At 40.5% G+C, this 20582-nt stretch overlaps 1 protein-coding gene across 2 annotated transcripts; it reads left to right on the top strand.

Annotated features, from left to right (window-relative positions):
* Nucleotides 1–1007: 1007 nt before the first annotated feature.
* PTP4A1 (protein tyrosine phosphatase 4A1) lies at nt 1008–14549 on the top strand. 2 transcript variants are annotated; one of them, XM_039727006.1, is made up of 6 exons: nt 1008–1276; nt 7854–8404; nt 9581–9673; nt 10052–10182; nt 11798–11872; nt 12943–14549. In XM_039727006.1, the coding sequence occupies exons 2-6, from the start codon at nt 8300–8302 to the stop codon at nt 13058–13060; spliced, it is 522 nt and encodes a 173-aa protein (XP_039582940.1). In that variant the 5' UTR covers nt 1008–1276; nt 7854–8299; the 3' UTR covers nt 13061–14549. The 2 variants fall into 2 exon arrangements, with proteins under 2 accessions (XP_039582940.1, XP_039582942.1); XM_039727008.1 differs by having other exon boundaries at nt 1081–1276; nt 7857–8404; nt 12943–14539.
* Nucleotides 14550–20582: the final 6033 nt, after the last annotated feature.

The raw sequence follows: 20582 nt of genomic DNA, 5'->3' as shown, positions 1-20582 counted from the left end.
TAGCCCGGAGAAGCTAAGTACATTATCCTAGCAGAGACAGGGCTCCTGGTTAGAGATTAGCTCACGGCCTCCTGAAGCCAGGTGGAGTGAAAGAAAGACAGTACAGACGTGTTCTGCATAGACCGTGTCTCACCATCTCAGATATCACGAAAACCTGCTCTGGACAAGCCACAGCTTATGCAGGTTCTACAAACCCAGGACATTTGAGCAGAATCACAAACCAGCCATGCCTCTGTACAGCGCAATAGTAACTTGAGGAGACTCAGAATGGGGCTGTTTATTTTTTATATAAAAAACCAACTACTGCAAGCTCTTGTAATCTGTAAAGCAGAAAAAAATATCATGCAGAAGAAAGACTTAACTAGTTAAATACAACCAGAACAGCTTCAGACGAACCCAAACTAAAAATAGGCAGTTATTCCACAAAGCTGGCAGTGACCCACATGGAGGTGTTTCCCGGGCTGGCAGTGTCCAGCCGGGGACTGCCGGCCCTGCCGCTGTCCCTGAGGCGATACCACCGCAAGTGTGCCTTCCGGGAAGCCGCGTGCCCGGGAGAGCTTTCCCAGGGGCGAGAGGGAGCGCGAGGCTGAGCGAGCCCTGTTGTTCCTCACAGCGCTGCTGGCCTCCTGGGCGGAGCTCCCACCTGCAGCACCGGGATCACGGTTCTCATCTCGACTTAAAAGACACGGGGTAATCAAGCAGAACGCTCTAGGAGCTTCCCGTCGGTATTAAACTCGCCAGAGCGGTTTTACAGCCCGCGAGCGAAGGGGCCGACGGATTAACCCCACGCGGGGCCGGCGCTGCGCCACCCCGCGTCCTACGGCCCGCGCGGGAGCGGCTCTCCCGCCTCGCCCCGCCCCAACCGGTTCCCGCCGGCCCTCTCCGCCTCTCGCGCCCGCCCGCCCCGCCTCCGCCCCGCCCCACGCGGCCTTGCGCCCGCCCCAGACGCGCCGATGGCGCCGTTGATTGGCTGGGCGCGGCGCTCGTCACTGACGCGCGCGAGGGGCGGGGTCCGGGGCGCTCGTGCGGGAGGCGGCGCCGAGTGTCGCTCCTGGTGCAGCCGCGTCCGCCCGGCGCCGCCCGCAGAGCCGCCCGCCCGCCGCAGCCGCTGTATGGTCCTTCCCCGCGCCGCCGCCGAACCCCCGCCGGCAGCTCCGCGGCCTCCAGCGCCTCCTCCTCTTCCTCCTCCTGGTTCTGCTCCTCCTGCCCCCGGCGGTGGCGCCCGCACCCCGGCTGTATGATCAGGCTACAGTCTTCAATGAGTAACCATATTCCTGTGAGTGCCGCTCGCCCGCGCCCCCCGCCCCGGCCCCTCGCCCCGCTGGCCTCCCGGCTACCGCGCCTCTCCCCTATCTCCTCCATGTTGTCTCTTTGTTCTGTCTCCCGGGCCGCGCCGGCTGCGGGCGGCTTCTCGAAGCGCTAGGCTGCGGCTCCCCTCGGGCGGGCCGCTGGGGAGCCGAGCCCGCCCGGCTGCGGCACGGCTCGGCCTCCCTCCCCGCCGGCGCCCCTCTCCTGCCCCCGCCTGCTGGCGCCCCTCTTCCGTCCTCCACCGAGAAAGGAGGAGGTGGCGACCTCTCCGCGGCTCCTGGGCGGCCCGGCCCGGGCACAAAGCCGCTTTGTGAGCTCGGCTGCCGCTTGCCCCGCCCGCCGGTCCGGCCTTCTCCCTGCCGGGCTCTGTGCGGCGGAGTCCGCCGGTGCAGGCCGGGCCGCCCGCCGGGAAGGGCAGCGCCTCCGCGCCCTGGGCCGCGCCGGGAGCCCTCTGCCGGGGGGAAGCCGAGCCGGGCGGCGGCTCCGGGGGACAAGATGGCTCCGCGTCGGGAGCCTGATCGAGGCGTGATGCGAACCCGTGACCGCCGCAGTCGGGGCGACGGCCCGGCCTGGCCCGTGGGGCGCTGTCACGGCGGGGACAGTGTCTCCGCACCGAGGAGACACTGGGACACACCGGCCGGGAGCCCGGCACCCCGCGGCTGCGGGGCGGCCGTAGCCCGGGGCTGTCCGGACAAGCCGGGGCTTGCCCGCGGGCGGCTGGCTGCCAGGCTGGTTGTCAGGCTTGGCTGGCGCTCGTCCCCTGCCGCGGCCCCACGTGCGCGGCGGCGGCCGGGGCGAAGGCGGCTGGGCGGCTGCTTTGTCTCAGCCGTGCTCGGGCGGGGAGTCAGTGCCGGCTGCGAGCGAGGACGTGAGTCCTTTCCAAAATGAGCTCTATGCAGTAGAGGTGGGGTATGCCCGAACTCGGGTGTGCAGCCGGCATTGTTCGGTAGGAAAAGTCCGCAGCCGAGTCATTAAGTACATGTTGGAGCGGATGTTCCTGTAACAATCTGCCTGAAGCCTCAAAAGCTCACGAATACGGTCAAGTACCTTAATTTTGACCGAAACTGCTTTCAAGACCTTGCCACCTGTGTTTTCAAGGAAGGCATTTCCTTCTGGAGGTGGATCGTAGTTCAGCTTTGGAAGATTTGACTTGCTGCTTTTTGGTTTGTTTTCCTTTTAACTCACCTGGTAATCTCGGTGCCTGTGCTGCGTAACATCTGTGACTACAGGGCACAGTGTGTATCTAAGCAGAAAAAAAATCAAACAAGGTACGGCTTGCTGGTGGTACTATGCCCTGCAAAAGTAGGGAAGCAAGAAGGACAAGGAATTAACAAAATCAAGTCGTCTACGACAACAGAAGCAGGATTGTTTGCTCACTGTTAGCCAGCTATGCACGTTCCAAGTATTATGAGCTGACAATTGTACAGTTTGGGTGGCATGAAGGTTCTGTAATCTGATGTTTCTTATTTCTCCTGGACACAGCTTTCCAATATGTCTACCTGCATCTGCTAAGTCTTTCAAAAGCAGTGACTCAGAAGTATGAACCGTGTCTCTTTGTAATCTCATAAAACTGCCAAATCAGGAAAGCTGAAGATTACACCTAAATGTCGGCTCATATTATTCCATTGATGGAACAGCAAAGGGTTTTGAAATTGTCTTAACAGAACAGAGTCGTTTCAGGAGGAAAATGTGGAAGATGTAATACAGAAATTGCACAGCCATGAGAGGAAATATGAGAATGAGAAATAAAAAGTGTGTGATGGATATAGCAAGAGCCAAGGCAACAGGATGTCATTGTCTTACTGAAACTAAACGTTGTCAGTAAGACAGTAAATAAATAGAAGTTAGTCTTATCTAATAACTTCTATTAAGTGAAACTTTCCTGTTCTGACAAAATACATGCCACATAAGAATGCTGGATCAGTCCCAACGTGTAGGCTGACTGTAAGCAATCACTTGTTTTAAACATTAACCAGAAGACCCAGATAAGGGTATTACTGAACCCTAAACAACAGATTGTCACCTTCTTCGAAAAATTAAAATTCATTCTATGTGATCAATACAAGAAAGAATTCTGTGTTAAATGGAAGTCCTTACTACTTTCTTCTCAGTTGCAACTTTTTGCTAGGCATTCATTACTTAATTAAACTCGATTAAATACATACAGACATTTATTGCTGTATGTGCTATATTTCTCATGCTATTGCTTAAAACATAATGAAATAATTTTTTGACAGGATTTTCTGCTATTGAGATGACAGTGTTAAGTCGTTTGGAGATTCCTTGCTTTTAGAAACTCAGGAGGAAGTGCTAGACAAGGGGATGGATTAGTTTCTGTGATGTCTAATTTTTTCCAATATCTGTTAAGGCTTCTTTGCATGTTGTTTTTGTGGTCCAAGCAGAAGAACTTTGAACCAAATCACATGGCTTGGTTTCATCATCTCTAAAAGTTGCATTGACTTGTTATGCAGGAAGTTTTGAGATAATTTTTTCTTCCCCCTTCTTGAACCACAAGAATATCCTTCCGGCACAGAGCATGTCACAGCAAATTTATGATAAACCTTTGGATTCTCCCTTCCCATTGGTGAGATATGAATGTATTTTTATAGGCAGTGGGTCACTTTCTATGGTCTAAAATGGACAGTGTTATCACTGGATATTATAAGGACAGGTATTTATGTGCCCAGTAGATGGGGGGTGCATCTTGTCAAGAGTACCGTATGAAGGTGTGCCTCTACCTTGTTTAATGGCTTTGCAGTTTGTACCCCTTACCCTCCCACTCTTCCCTGTCTGCTTTGGCAGTTGCTACAGAGGCTTTGAATAGTAAGAAGAAGTTGGAGGTATTTGTCATTCAGTATCTTTTTGTTGGGTAGTAAGTTAGAACAATGAACTTCCTTGCAGGTGTTCTCAACTTGTTGTGAAACTTAGTTTATTTTAGTTTTCTGGTGTTAGTCCTGTGGTTTCAGTAGGTGAGTGTGTGTAAGGTCTTAACTTAAGAGATTGTGAGACCATGTAGTTGGTTCTGGGTATAAATGTTTTCAGTCTGTGAGTCGGTGGATTGAGTAACCGTGAACAATCTTGCACATCTTCTGAAGGTAAAGTGTCATATAACTATGTTAAGAAGTGCTTTCGTTTGCATGCTTTTCAAGGTGCAACCGAGTTGTGAACCAGAGTGTCAACAGCGTGGGATAACCTTGCATCTCTGCTTTCCCCATATCAGTAATGAATTAATAGATTACTTTTGTAAACCATTTTTGTTAGACATGAGTGATTGTTTCAAACCCCAAATAAACAGCCATGTGAATCTGCTTGTCAGTGATGACAGATCTGTCCCAGAGAAGGGCATGAATTAAATCCTTCCTTTTCAAGATGCCTTCCTCCTGCTTGAACAGACTATTCTCTATTTTCTATCTTGAGGTGTAGTGGATCATGCAGTCATAATTAATGCAGCTGTAATGGACAGGTTACCTTCTCTCAATACAGGGTCCTGGTATATTAACCCTAGTTTTGTTTTCGAAGTTTATTTTGGTGGCTCTTAACAGTCTAAATGTTGGGCTTTCTATTGGGATAGAAACTGCTACTTTTTCCAAAATCCTTCAGTGTTCAATTTCCTCAAGGAAAATTTATATGTAAATTGAAAAGAACATGCTGGTTTAACATACCCAGCTTGATGGTACAAACGATGTTAAAGAGCCTTTTACTCTATTAAAGAGCCTTCTGCCTTCAATACTACATGTCTGAATTTCACTTACGCAACTTTTTGCTTTCATGCACTGTCTTGACTGTTTTGATAGCTTACTACCTAAACTGTGTGAGACGATCTAGTAATTTTAAAGCTGTATTTCCAGGCCTTTTGAAAGTTCATGACATCATTTGAGTTTCCCAAAGCCCCAGGTCATCATAATTACTGCAACACTATTTTTTGTAGTGGATTTCTTATCTTCCAGGTCTTTTTGCTGAAGCTGGGTGAAGCCTTGTACTCTGGCTTAGCTGCATAACAGAAACAGCATGCCCATATACTACTCATCTTTAATTTTAATTTGACTCCCAGAACATAACGAAACTAGGTTGGCAAAGCTGTCTCGGGATAGTACAATGTGTTTCTGCCTAAAGGTTGCCCTGTCTGTGAAACTTTCCTACCAGGTTGGTGAGAAGTGATGGCATTCACATCAAAGGAAACTCTGAGCTTTGGTCCTCTGTAGTGTGGCAGCAGTGGTTGCCAAGGCAAACAGTGAGGCTTAAATACATGCTTGGTTAGGTCCTTAGATGTGTGAATTACTAAGGTTCTGATGTGTCTAATACTGACTGTTGAGTCAGTAATTAACAAAATTAATTCCTTTGTAAGGGTTAATAACACATGGAACTGAAATGTAACATTGCATAATCTACTTGCTTCTGCTTTGTATAAGAATTTGAACTGTGCACTTAGTTTCTAAAATGTCATTAGCAGTCTGCATTAAAAAGAAGGATTTTTTGCTTAACTAATTGTTTACTGCCTGCCCTTTTCTATATTTACTGGTTTGCCTGGTATCTTGAGTACTCCTAGTTGCAGACCTACGACAGCCTGCCTAGAAGCCTGGATGAAACGTGGTTACTCCTTTCTTCCTACCTGCTGTGGCATGGCGACACGTTAAATGTTCTTTTCTCCCCAAAAGCTCCTTTTTGCCAGTTGAAAGGTTTTCACCCTAATGACTCCATTCTGTGTCCTCAAGCTCACTTGCATGCATTTGTGTTTCTTATAGCCCTCACTCCCTCATCCTTTAGCAGAGCAAGCGTCTGTCTATGATTCTTCTTAGCAGTCTTAAGAAGAGATCGACAAGAAATCTGCCAGTGCAGTGCAAAAAACAGCACAAGACCTTGTGCAGCTATATCTGCTTAAAGCTGCCCTGTCCTTTTCTGCTGTTCTGCTTCTTAAGCTAATTGAAAGTGACTTTAAATCAGTTACCTTCAGTTCTTTTTATTAGTTGCTATTTTAGCCGTTCCCTATATCTGGTCCTAGGAGGCTTTTAAATGCACTCCTGCCACCTTACTAGAGCATGGCTGGTGAGTCAGATGATGATTCTTGGAGTTCTTCCGAGTCTGAATTCTTCTGGTTCCTGTTACTCTGTTGACCTTTGACTTAAGAGGATCCTTCTTACTCCTTTTCCATGCCTATTATATTTAGAGTTCTTGCTCTTTCTCAAGTTGTTAAAGGTAAATACTGAAGTAGCTTTTTTTACTAGAAGCTGGCAAACTTAATCCTGTAGTCTGCATCACTACCAGGTGATGGTAGTATTTCTGGAGTGGAAGCAAAGTGGATGTGAAATTGTCATCTTAGTTTCTTTCTGTTAACTTCATTCTCATGTTTGTTGGTGGGTTGCGGTTTTATTGTGTGTTTCTTTGTTTTTGTGTTTACAAGTCATGCTGTGACTTAACACGCACGTTGAAACTCTTACCAGGAGTAAGCTGTCTGAAAACATGAAAGTAGGTTGTCTGATCAACATAAATAACTTATTCTGCTAAATATTTGTAGAATTGATTGTGTTTCTCTCTAATACCTAAGTATATTTAGTGGACATGTGGTTCAACTTGTACTTCTCTTTTGGAAAACAGAACTCCCCTCTTCTTCCCTCCTGTGCCCTAGACAGGTATAAGGAGTAATACTGGTAGAGTAGCTGGGCACAAAACCTAATGCATCTATGTGCTGTAAGGGTTTTACGAGTGTAAAAAGCACATATGGGTGGTTTGTTTGCAACATCTGCTAATAAACACACACCTTGGAGCAGTTAATTTGCTATCTTAATTCCTGTTTGCTTCTTCCATTAATTATATATATAAGTTCAACCATAGCTAAGTAGCATACCAGTGGACAGGAATGACCTGTTCAAGAAACTTGCCTGTGTATGTTTTTAGCTAGAGCATTACTGTTTTCTGTGTATATTAATGAAGTCATGGTGTAAAAATACTGTTAAAGCATGTGAAGGTTGCCATTGGTCTTTAGCCTTTAGTATGTGAAATGTTCCTTTGTTAGAAATGTGTATGCCTCAAAAACCTCTGTTCAAAAGCCCACATTGTATTGTTAGGCCACAAAGACTGCATTTGCTTTCAAGGCCTACTACTTGAGTCAGGTGGATTTATATGCATTTTTTTTCTGTAACTTTAGGTGCTGTAACTTTAGTAGATATTGTGATGTCTCTCAATTCAAAGTGGAGAAGGCAGTTGTATTGGTATCCTGGAAGACCTATTTTTTTATAAAAATGAGGTTCTTAAAACTTGTAGCTGTGTTTAGCACATCTGAAATTGGTATTTTAATCCATTACAGGATTTGGTGTTGCAAAAACCCTACATGGAAACTTTGTAATAGGTAAATGTATTTATTTTCTAGTAATACATGCTAAAAAAAGGTAACAAGATTCTTGCACAAACCTAATTCTTGGAATAAAAAATAAACCTTGTGAAACTGCTTAGTTGCCGTGTTTTTATTTTTTTATTTTATAAAGCTTGATGTCTTAAAACTTTGTTTCACCTGTACTCATTATGCTTTTCCCCCCTCCCTCTCTTTACAGCAGTTCTGTGGTGTTCTTGGTCACACATTTATGGAGTTTCTGAAGGGCAGTGGAGACTACTGCCAGGCACAGCACGACCTCTATGCAGACAAGTGAACTGTAGAAATCCATTACTACTCCACCAAGAAGCCCCCCTAAGAGTGGTTGACCAGGATAAGAAGTGTTGAATTGAAATCGGCAGAGCATTTACCAACGGAATTCAGACCTGGATGGGGTAAACCTCAGTGCACTGCCTTTCTTTTGCCTCAGTATTACTGGATTGAAGAATTGCTGCTTCTTGTTAGGAGGTTCATTTCATTTCCCATTGCTCCCAACGTCATACTTCCAAGCACTGAGAATTTCACGTGGAGTATAGTGAAGTAGACTTCAGTTTCTCTACATCACTTCTGTATTAGAATTTTTTTTTAATCCTTTCATAATCTTGTTGCATGTTTAACTAAATCAATATGGCCCGAATGAATCGCCCAGCTCCTGTGGAAATCACCTACAAGAACATGAGATTCCTGATCACACATAATCCAACCAATGCAACCTTAAACAAATTTATAGAGGTAAGGCCGGTACAGAATTCTTACTGATGTATTTTTTTAATCCCTGAACTGCATGCTATATTTATATATAAATAAATATATATTTACTAGCTGATAACTGCTGTAAAAGCCATATGAGGAGGTACTATGACTATATATTGATTTTTCTTTTCAAATACTGGTGCTGTGCTTTGAAGATCTGTAGACAAATCTGCAGATATCTGCAAATGTGCAGACAAATCACATATACTTTGGCCTTCACAAATGTAATTCTGAGAGTGAAGTAATAATTATACTGTCTAGTACATGGTACGTTAAGTACATTGTTTAGGTCTGAAAACAGGAATTATCTGGCAGAGTTATGTGCAGAACAATACAAACATCTCCTAGTGGTAGGAGCGCACATTCAGATTGGGCTGAGGTAGTGTAACACTTCATTGCACTTCCTGCATAGTGATACATAGTGTGGGTCAGAACCTTAGGAACTAGTAACAGGATTGCAATAGGCTTGCACTGCCTAGCTTACTTCACTATTAGCAGATCGTGGTTTTAGTTTTACCCCATCCCTCACCAGTGTAGCTTAAGAGGACCCTCTGTGTCATAGCCTCTACGTGAGTGAAATTTGTGGCAATAGGCTTAGACTGCACTCAGAGCTGCTGAAGCTACTTCAAGTGCTTTGGTACATGCTACTGACTAAAGCCAGTGGCTTAGCATATATTGCTAGTACTGAATTTATCATCTAAACCATGTATTTAGCATGGAACTATCAAGTGCATGGTTGTATAAAGTGTGTGTGTATGCTAATAAGTTCCTTATAGAGCTACTTCATGGGAAGGTCTGAGTTTGCTTTGCAAACCAGGAGCCTTCATGTTCCTTTAAGATGAATGATCATTTGGAGATGGACTACTTGATTAATCAATATTTATCAGGATCTGATTTTAAAAGAAAAAAGTCTAATCCAACACAACAAAACTTAGTCTGCATGTAAGACTATGTTTGCAGAAAAGCCTAAAGTATCTGGTGTCAGCACACAAGTTTTTAGTCATTTCAGCTTTCTGTGTCTTTTCAGGATGGCAAGCATTTGTATGAGTTTTGCTACTGAGAATTTTGTAATGAGTTACTAAGTTAGCTTATCCAGAAAATTAAATGGTTAAGTGAAACTAGTTTACTTTTACAGCATTTTTTTCCACTCCTTAGGAACTTAAGAAATACGGTGTTACCACAGTGGTAAGAGTGTGTGAAGCTACTTATGACACTGCTCCGGTGGAAAAAGAAGGCATTCAGGTTTTGGTAAGTAGTGTAAAAGCAGAGTTCGAAACCAACGCATTTTGCTGTTCACTCTAACCCCTTTCCCCAAAAAAAGATTATTTGCCACCTCTTTATTAACTGTAAAAGTGTATTCCAGCAACTGATGGAGGAAGAAGATGTGGAGACATCTTTTCTTGTCAGAAAAAAAAAATTCAGTTGTGAGCTAAATCATGTGATCAATGAAAACTGATTGAGAGGAATCTATTTGTAATATTGCTGTAGTTAGACTGCTAGGAAATTGTAGGTTTGAGTGGTTTCTCAGCTATCAGCTCTTTGTCCATTGTGCCCCCTCCTTTTTTTTACCTGTGCATACAGCTTACAAGAATTCTGTCTTTATGTGTTTGTCACCCTGTGTTCTAGGACTGGCCCTTTGATGACGGTGCTCCACCATCCAACCAGATTGTTGATGACTGGCTAAACCTCCTTAAAGTTAAATTTCGTGAAGAACCTGGTTGTTGTATTGCTGTACACTGTGTTGCTGGTCTTGGAAGGTGGGTGAAGTTTTAAAGATGTGTTGAATTGTCATCCCTCACCAGACTTGTTAAGATGCAGTGCAAAAGTTTACTTGGGCCAAATGTAAAATAGTCACATATCCAGTATTGGAATGACCTCACCCTTAAAAGTAGTTAAGATGGCAGAAAACTGTTGCATGTGTTTATTAAAGATCTTTAGGTCAAGAGATGATGCTTCAATCAAAGCTCTCACAAAGTCTACAGAATTAAGTTAACAAGTATATTCTTGTACCGAGTATGTTGTTGAGTGCCCCATTGAGATTTTTCATGTTTTTCCCTAATGGATTTAGGTTTTTGTGACTTGTCTGCTTTCTCTCCATCTCCATTTCAGCAGTATTGCCAGTCTCCTTGAACGGAGGGCACTGTAACCATTAACCACAAACAAGTGGGTGGTTCTGGCACATCAAGACCAGCTTTCATCCACAACCTATCTGAGGGTTGAAAAGTGTTTTCCAAAGTCCCAAAGCTGTTTGTCTCTAAATGATATAAAAATTTCTAGGGATATGCTACATACTCATTTCTAAGTGATATGAAAATTTTTAGGGATATTGCTAAATATTCTTCTCTTAGTCCTGTTCCTTCTGTCTGCTGTCCCTATCTTGAATAGAGCTCCAACAGTTGTGAGAAAATAATGGTTTTTCTGCTGTTCTAAACTACTTGGGAACTAGATCTGTTCAAAAAGGAGTTGCTACATTCTAACCATGAATTTCAGCATGTCCAGTATAAAAGGTTTCTTGGCTTATCCACTGCATTATGGCATCACACATAACCAAGTTCACTGTAATGAACTTTGTAGATGAATGCTACCAAAACAAGTCCTCTTCTGCTGCTTAGAATGATACTGTTTTTTTCCTCAAAACGGGACAGTTAATTAGTTGAAGACAGTTCTATCTTTCTATCATGTAAATTTCCTTTTAAATCCTTGAACATACGAAACGACTTAAAGTTACTACTGTATGCACGAATCTGTTGCTAGTATATGCTGTGAGGTTTAGTCTTGTGGTTTTTGTGGGGGTTTTTTGAGTCATAAATTGCTAATGTATTTGAGTTTGATTTGAGTCAAACTTTTGTAACTGAAAATTGATTCTGTCAGAGGAGGAGCACCATGGCAAACAAGGAAATTCTATGGGGAGTGTAGCAACCTGTGGATTGCATCTGTTCTCAAAATTTGTGACACTAGTTGTAGGATTTGTCAGTTCTTACTGAACTCAACCTCTCTTCTGACTTTTGTTTTGGCATCCTGACTGCTTCTAATGATGATTTATTTTGGAGAATAAAAACCCATATGCAACTCTTCCTCAGAATCAATTGATTTGAAACAAATGGTTAAAGACTACTTGCATTTTATTTCTATTGTTCTCTCATGTACCTAAAGTGAGATGAACAAAGCTAAGGTTGACCAGAGTTAATTTAAACCCCTATTTAATGAGAATGGCTAACTCAAAACCAGGTGATATTATGTTTCAGTGAATATAGGAATGCCTTCTGCCTTTTCTGCTTTCCCAGTGAAGAAACATCATATATGTAAAAAACAAAGTAAATTGCTTTTCTGAGTATGCTTTGACAAAAACTAAACTGATTTTTTTTTAACCAGAGCTCCAGTCTTAGTTGCTCTTGCACTGATAGAATGTGGAATGAAGTATGAAGATGCAGTGCAGTTCATAAGACAGTAAGTGTGATGCTAACGTGTAGCTATTCCCAAGATTCAGTATGTTTCCCTGGTCACTGAAGGAAATTCTGAATTGTCTTTGATGCCTTTTTTTTTTTTTTTGGGTAAGGTATTTAATTTAGTACAGCTGAAATTGTAGTGCATACAGTCAGTGTTGTAGGATTTGGATCTGTGGAATGGGTATTTTTCTGTTGAAACCAGAATCCATGCGTAATTACTTGAGGTTTAAAAAAAAACCAGAACAACCATTAACAAACCCCCTAACTTTCAGTTAGATTTGCAGAGTTCTCTTTATTTTACATCTGAAAGGCAGAATACCTTTGCCTGTTCTGGTGATCTACTGAATGCTAACATTTCCTTGGATATTGTAATCAATGTATGTAAGTTGGAGGAGAGCAGTTTTAGTCTCAATGTTTTAATTTCTCAGGTTTCAGCTATATTTAAAAGAAGCTGCATCCATTGTAAACAATAACAAAACACTTCTTGCATAATTGCCTGGCCTTAGAAGAATTGAATTCAGCTTGTACTTATTGTATATGAAATAAGGAATAGGTAGCCAGGTACATACTCCAGTCAGGCAACATGTACCTTTTTTTCACATACATACAGTTTGAGAAAACAAGGGAAGCTCAAATTCTGTTCAGCATCTTTATTATGGGGACTTTAAATGTTTATGTACTTTCTTACAATTGTCATATTCTTCATAATTGTTTTGAGAGAATGAATAACTTCAGCTCTCAAGAAGACCATCTTGCATCTGCTCTATAGCTTCCTTTTGAAGTTTCTTCAAAAATCTTAATGTAAAATCTCTGACTTTGCTTATTATAGGCTAGAACACTGTCTAAAATGCTATGTACTCCTTTGAGGATTTGGCCCAGCGAGGTATTTGTGAAAGGAAGCTACCACCCTCTTTCCTGGCACTTAACTTCCAATTATGCTTACTTTGGTTACAGCCTTGACTTAAAGGTGGCTTTTTTAAGTGACCTAAAAATATTTTTATCTGGTTGATGATATTATTTCACTGGGCAGTAGATTAATGTTCTGTTTCAAATCTGTTTTTTTCCATCTAGGAAGCGGCGTGGAGCTTTCAACAGCAAGCAACTTCTGTACTTGGAGAAATACCGCCCCAAGATGCGTCTGCGCTTTAAAGACTCCAATGGTCACCGAAATAATTGTTGTATTCAGTAAAGCTCAACAGCCTGTAGTACTTCTTTGGAAATAAAGGATGGAAACTAGAATTAAGCAGACTGCATGCCAAAGACATGAGTCTGGTATTTTTTAGTAGTAAAGGAAGCTTCCTTAGGAGTATTTATTAGGCTAAAGGCTCAGTAGAAATGCAACTTCTATGTTTAGATAAATATCTGTCTATTTGGAGACCCAGTAAATGTTTTTGCTGTACCCTGTTTCTGAGCTGTCTCCTTGTTCATTAATTATCAGATCAAATATCCTTTAATCATGCCATTGAGTCTTACTGACCTAGTTTCAACTACTAAAAATTGGGGTACTAAAATAAATCAATCTGTAGAGAGATTAGGTGCCAAAATACCCAGCATATCAGCTACATGTTTTTCCTTAAAATGGGCATAGTTCTGATGATGTGAGAACTACCAGCTTATCTGGACCTTACTATCTTTTTTTCTACAGTCATTTCAATATTGAAGAATATGGCCTCTAAAAGTAGTCTTGCCTGCTCACGGTATGTTTTGTCTCCCACAATCGCACTAGAGTTATCAAGATTTGCACAGTCTGTCTTTTTAATACTATGAATTACAGCAACTTTTTACCCCTGCATCTGTACTTTTCTGTTACCTGAACCTCTCCATATTACAAGTCATTACTCTGGTTATTCATGTAGAAGATCTTTTAAATTGTACTGAAGCACACAAGTCTTTAACGTCTCCAGACAAAAAGCCTTACAGTAAAATTAATGTTGGCACTTCATGTGCAACTTAACAGAGGGCCTGAAAAGGTTGGGAGGGGCTATTTAATATTTCTAGTAAAATGTTGCCTTTGTCTTGTGCAGGAAGTATAGAATATGCCCTTTACTTTAGTAAATATTTTTTTAAAACGTAGAAATGCTTTGTTATTGTAGCTAAAAATTCTTAATCAGAAAATTTCTGAAAAATCTTGTAGTTTTCTTTTACTGTACCTATTGAGAGTTGTTTACCAACTATTGCTTTGTTGAAAGTGTGATCTTTTTCTTTTCATTTTTCCTCCTTGAGTTTCTGCTATGACTTGGGCAGACCTCTGTAATATTTTGTATGCCTTTCAAGCTGCGTAACTTAATATTTGGATACTTGATAATTTGTTTTATTATGTAATTGATAAAATGGTGATGTGTATTAATGTTAGTTCAACCATATATTTATACTGTCTTGGGAATGTGTGGTAATAGTTCTGTGGGAGAAATACTTTTGCCAGTGTTCACCAGCTTGTAAAATCTAGTGCGAGAGCTTAAAACATCTAAATAAAGACTGAAATGCACTTACGAAGTTTGCTGAAATGCTCCTCACTTTCACTTATTTTTGTGTACTATGTTAGCAATCTTGAGGTGCCTAAATTCAGAATCTAGTCAGGCATCTGTTTTCTTTTTTTTTTTAAATCTGGACCTGAGTATCCCCTTTGCTGTAATGTTTGCTGTTTGTTTTACTCATAAATAAATGTGGATAAAAGTTAATGGTAGAAAATACAGTATTTTTTCAGCAGCTTACTTGTGACTTGCTGTCCTCAGTATTAAAACAGCTTACTTAGTGTTCTTGAAGCTGTTTTTGCAGTAAAGCAAAGAGGATATGCATCAGTAAAGCTTAGAGAACACTTGAATCAGTACCATTAGAATTCAGGTAAAAATAGTGTGATAGAGTGCTTCGTTGTCAAGACTGAAGCTATGTACAAGCAAGATGTTCTAAAAAATGTGTGAGATTGGAGTTTCCAGAGTGTTGACTAAATTCTGACGAGAACTAGAAGGTGCTCTTAGTAGCCAGCTGAGGTGGTTGTGTGCTTATCTGCTTAAACTTTGGTTAATATATCTCTTCCTTTCTAAACAGTGAGGTGGGATCATAGTATATCAGTCAGTGAGATTTCTGAAGGATTGCTTTTGGAGAAGTTACAGCCTTATTATAAAGAGCACTGTATGATTTTAAAAAGCGTAAAATATATCACAATCTTTAAAGCAGCAAAATAAACTTTGGATCATCTTTCCTGTGGAAGCTGAATGTGGTTTAAAAGGTATTTTTTTAATGGAATACAGCTTCATTTGACTGAAAGAATAAGATGTTATGGAATGACATCCAAAGTCATCAATGTTTCTGTTGTCAAGATGGACTAGATTATAGGAATAATGACAAAGACAAAATCTTCATATATTCTGTAACTTATGCTGCTAGAGTGATTGATGTAAATACTGGTTTAACACAGATCAGTATCCAATTCAAGTTAAGAATTCTGATTTGGTTGCCCATGAAAATAGAAGTCTGTAAAACAACTACAAGTAAAATGCCTGGAATTTTTTAACTTAAAATTATTAATGCAATTTCTGTGCATAGATCAGATTTTGCTCTGTCTACAGAATTCATCATGGCTAAGGAGAGTTCTGTTTCAGTTACGAGCTCTGCCACATTAGTGATGGAAGCTTGGTTCATTGAACTGTAAACTTGAGACTGGCTTGACTTCAATTGATTTCAGTAAACAAGATGAAAAATTTGCATGAGCGTGTTTCTGTTGAAAGTCAGCTTCTGAACTCTCCCTGTTTAGACACGACTTAGGAACAGAACATCTTTCCCTCTTTTGTAACAGTACTTCAGTTGTGAAGATAGGATAGCAGATGGAGCTACATAACACAAGTTGAATGAAATTCCATGTAAAGGGTGTGGGTGTGTATATATATATATACACATATTTACAAATTCAAGTGAATAAATGCTTAAGCAGAATTACTGTATCTTACGGCTAAAGCCTGGCGTTGAAAACAGGTTTTAATGTAACATTTAATTTTGGATGCTGTCAATGTGTAACTGCTTAGCCCCCTCAAGAGGTATGTTGTACATTCCTGTCATCTGCTAGACTGGTTTGTGCCATGGACTTAATGGCTTATATAATGTGGCATGTAAATGGTGGCAGTGTTTACAGCATTCCATAGCATGTAGCAGAAATGTTCATGGGAAATGGGGTGAGAGTTTGCAATTAGTGCAGCAGAAAACTGATGAATTTCCTATATTGTTCTGTCATATGGTCCCTTAAAAATTTGGAGGAAAAGTAGTCAAACAAGGTACTTTGTTACTGATTATCCAAAATTAGGTATAAAATTGAATGATTTTCTTGAATCTAATTCTTAGAAGTGTTGAGCAGTCAGTTTCAACTTAAGTCTGTAAACACTGTACTTAAATATATATGAAATTATGTGGAAGTCTGTTTATTAACAGTCCTGAGCCACTTTGGACTGGACTCAAAATTAATTAATACATCTAATCTCCCTGTCTTCAGTTATCGGTGTATAAAAATCCATTCTAGTCCTTAAATTAGTGGGGCGGTTCTTGAGAGAAGCAGTTATTTCTGAAGTAATCAGACCCATCTGCTTTATTGCAGAAGAAACAATGAGAAAATGTGTAATTTGGTTTTGAGGCTGAATCCAAGGCTAGACTTAAGGTCTTTGGCAGTAAGAAAAGTAGTAAAGCTCTGCTCATTTATGTGAGCATTGTTTATCCTTACAAATGAGATGGGGGAAGAAATCTGTAATTAAATAAATGTATTTGAGAGGGCCAGACTAGGGGTTCATAGATTACTTTACCTTAATTGTTTTTAAGCTTCTGAGTGCTTGACTGCAGCATTAATAATACTGTTTTTCCTTTTTTTTTTTTTTTTTTTTTTTTTTTTAATATGTGCAACATGATTTAAGTAATTACTGAGAGACAGTACTCAAAACAGTATCTTAGATTTGCTGGGATTTTGCTGTGTCATTAAAAAGCGAGTATTTTCTGTCAGTATTGGGAAAGTTATCAAACCAGAGATGGTGTTGTTCCAAGAAGATTACTATTACCTTTTTGTATAATATTTGTGTAATTCCACTGTAAAAAAAATAGTAATACTTCCCAAGTTGAATTCAGTTCATAAAATAAGGCTGAAATTTGGTGGGGTTTATTAATAGCTATGAGGGACTTAACTGAAGAAATACAGATTTCTTAAGTGAAAGGAATTTTGCATTTAGGCATGTCTCAGATCTCCTATGCTAAGAGATACCTAAAATAAGTTAGATGAAGAGAGAGCATATTCTGTAAAGGCAACATGGGATGGCAAATTCAGCTTGCAGTATTGGTATCTACAGGTAGATTAAATAAAATTCACCTAACTTCTTTAAGTGCAGTAGTTCAAAGTGTCAGGTAATGTATTTCTCTCCACATATTCTGCTCTTAATGTGTAATAATCATTGACAATTATAACCCAATTTTATCTTATTAATATGGGTTTATGCTACAGGTAACCACAGCAAGTGGCATTATTTTTGCCTGCATGACTGCTGTTCATTTTGATACATACTGTCCTAATGCATTGATAATTATCTCAATAACAACACAAGTTCCCTATCGGTTGAAAGCCTCTTTGTGAGGTAATAGTGTTTAAATAGTGATCCGACAAGAAACGATGGGGACAGTGCCAGAAGATCAAATTGCCTGCTTCAGTTTCTGATTCAAATGAGAACTCTTTGAAGTGTAGCTGAAGAAAATCAGATACCACTGTTTAGATACATAGAAATGCTCAAGACAGAAATACTCACATAGTAGAACACATTCAGTTTCAATACTACATGTAAAAACACATGTAGTATTGAGTGTGTCTGTAAAAAAACCTAGATGTATAGAATGGGTATTTTCTAGTGGGCTAGAGTCTTAATCTCTGGTGGAGTAACAGCAGTAGCTGGTTCTTATCCTTTTATAAATTTGCACATGCTTTATCATCAAGTTCCACTGATGCTTGTTCTGAAGAGGACAGAACTTGAATTACATTTGGACTTTAGAGGAGCAAGAGTTACAGGTGATGAACCCTTCCCCATTCATAGGAACATAGTTATGATATGTTCTGAACAGGACAGTGCTGCTCAGCATTGTTACGCACTTCCACAGTGCTAGTAGGAAGCTATACGCATTGAAGAAGTTTGCCTTCTTCAATTCCCCAGTAAATCTGTGTGTCTTTAGGTAGGGCATGCAAACCCTGAACTTGCCTTTAAAATTTCAATTCAACTCGGACAACTTTCAGTTCTTCATAGTAAAAGCACATAAAGACAAGAGGGCCATAGCAGATGTGCAAAACCGTGGAGTTCCCTCATACTGCAAGTACACTCATCCCTTTACACTTGATATACAAGGTTTTGCACAGTAACCCTGTCTGTTCCCTGTCTGTCCCGGGGTGAGCTACCCTACTCTTCTCTCCCTGGTTTTGTACAGCAGTATTCTTACTTCTCCCTGCCTTCCAACTGGGACTTCCTTGTAGGATGCTATGGAGGATGGGTACTTGGCTGGAGCTATATACCCCTGATGCTCTCAGATCTACCTGCTACCTCAGGCCACCCTACACGGAATGTTTCTGCACTATGTCTTTATTCAATAGACAGAATTTTGCTAATGGGCAGACTTTTTTCCAGGTAGACACTTGCTGGCTGTTTCCTATATTAAGCTAATCAGTGAGACAATTTTAAAATATCCAATCACTTTGTGTTGTTAAGGTTATCCTTCTGATGGAGAGCATGTAAACTTTGCCATATTTGTGTTAAATCACAAACTTTTTTACTTCTTCTATTCTCATACTTCATACAGTTGCCTGATCTTGAGTTAGCTCTTTGCTGCATAAGGTTTATTTCATACACTGAGAGTCTTTACCTTCCAAGTTCTTGACCTTTTTTTGTTCCTGTTTTCCCTGTCTAGAAATTCTTGGTCATTTGTATTTCACTTGTCTACTTCTCATCAAAACTCCCTTCTGGACTTCCTTAATTCCTACCTGGTTTTCTTCACTGCAAAAAAAAAATAAGTACTGTTCAACATCACTTGATGTTTACATTCCTGTCTCAATTGTCTTTCAGCACTACCAGAGTATTTATGCTACTTTGAAGTTGGGTCTCAATAAGTTCTATTCCAAGCCCTTTGCCTTGGAAGAGGTTCTGAGCCGAGTCCAGGAAGGGAATTTGAGAGAATTATCATATATTATTGGGTTGAAGCATTAGGACATTTTTTAAGGAAATCCTCTAATTGTGCCATTAAGAATATAGAGTAATTTAGATTGGACAAAACATTAGAAGATGATCTAGTCCAACCTCATGCTCGAAGCAGGGATAACTTCACAATTAAATCATGTTATTTAGGAGCCTATCAAATCAAGTTTTTAATACATTCAAGGACAGAGATAACAGCTCTTTCCCAGTATCTGTCCCTCAGCTGAAAACTCTTCCCTTGGGAACTATTCAGAATCTTCCCAGATGCAATTTCCCTGTTTCTCACATTTTTTCACTGTGACCTTCAAGACACTCTGTCTCTTCCTCTCTACCTTCATCTGCCAGGTAACTGACAGAGGAAATTTGCCTCCTCAGTCTCATCACAAGGGTGAAGAAGCACAATACACTCTATGCTCTAAGCCTCTAATAATATCAGTGACCCTCTACCAGGGTTCCTTCCAGTTTGTCAATATTTTCATGTACTGGGGAACTGGACACAGGCTACCATATGATTGCCTTCATAGAAGCTAAAAATTAAGGTAAATAGTATTGGAGTGAAATCTCAGCTATTCAGAGAATTCGTAACCAGCAGCACTTCCATAGACAACCACCTGCAATTCGTGTCTGATTTTCTGGGATGTCTTTTTTTCAGTCTTGAATGTGTGTATTGTGTTGAATAATGCTTAATAGCTTATAGCTTCTACACCTTTTACCTCTTTACATAAATCTACCCTTAGTCATAAAATCAATGGCTAAACATCCTTTGTCTTCAGACCCTTGCCTTTATCCACCCGGCTCTATGGGTAATTTTAAAAGCCTCAGTCCCTTTCATGGGTGAAACTGAATGTTTTCTGCTGCTTTCTAGAGTAGGACACATAACCTCTGTTTGATCCAACAATGGCAGCTGCTAATGAGTCTTTTTGTGGGGAAAGAGAATTATCATGTCACACATAAATTTGGTGAAAAGTGAGTAAGGGGGCATATGTTACTGTTCCTGTACTAACTAAAGCAAGAAGGAGGTAGGAAATTAAAGGGAAAATAGTGTCAAATCGGATATTCTTAACCAAAATATGTGGGTTTCCATTATGAGATTAGAAAATTTTAGATTATTGGTTCTTATTGTTCTGCATTTGAAAAAGTCAATTCTTATTACACAAGAAATAGAAAAGATTTGAAGAACGAATATTTTTAAATTTTGCTAAAGATATAATTCATAATAACTTAAAATCTACTTCAAACAAGCTAATTATGGAGCCTCCTGAACTAGTGATATTGGCAAATCCCAGGTATTGTGAGCAGAGTGTCTGCTGTTCATCCTGACAAAAATCATGGCAGTGAGCTATGAAAAACAGTTATCTAATTATTAAGGGGTACCAATGTAGTATTTCTGACTCTTTCAGAAAACAGTAATCAGAAAAAAAATATTAGCTTGTTCAATATTGTAAATTCAGCAGATAAATGTAACTGGTGCTGGAGTACCTATCAGTTTATTTCAGAAGTCTAACTCTGCTTTGT

This window comes from Passer montanus, unplaced genomic scaffold (assembly GCF_014805655.1).
Source record: "Passer montanus isolate IOZ18808 unplaced genomic scaffold, ASM1480565v1 scaffold11, whole genome shotgun sequence".
In the NCBI taxonomy this organism is placed as follows: Eukaryota; Metazoa; Chordata; class Aves; order Passeriformes; family Passeridae; genus Passer; species Passer montanus.
Note: the sequence above shows the minus strand (reverse complement) of the source record. Positions and strands in the feature narration are given on the sequence as shown.

Coding starts and splice junctions, on each gene's coding strand:
- PTP4A1 (XM_039727006.1), top strand. CDS start 8,300: ATGGCCCGAATGAATCGCCCAGCTCCTGTGGAAATCACCTACAAGAAC. Junction 9,674..10,051: donor AAGAAGGCATTCAGGTTTTG/GTAAGTAGTGTA, acceptor CCTGTGTTCTAG/GACTGGCCCTTTGATGACGG. Junction 11,873..12,942: donor GCAGTGCAGTTCATAAGACA/GTAAGTGTGATG, acceptor TTTTCCATCTAG/GAAGCGGCGTGGAGCTTTCA.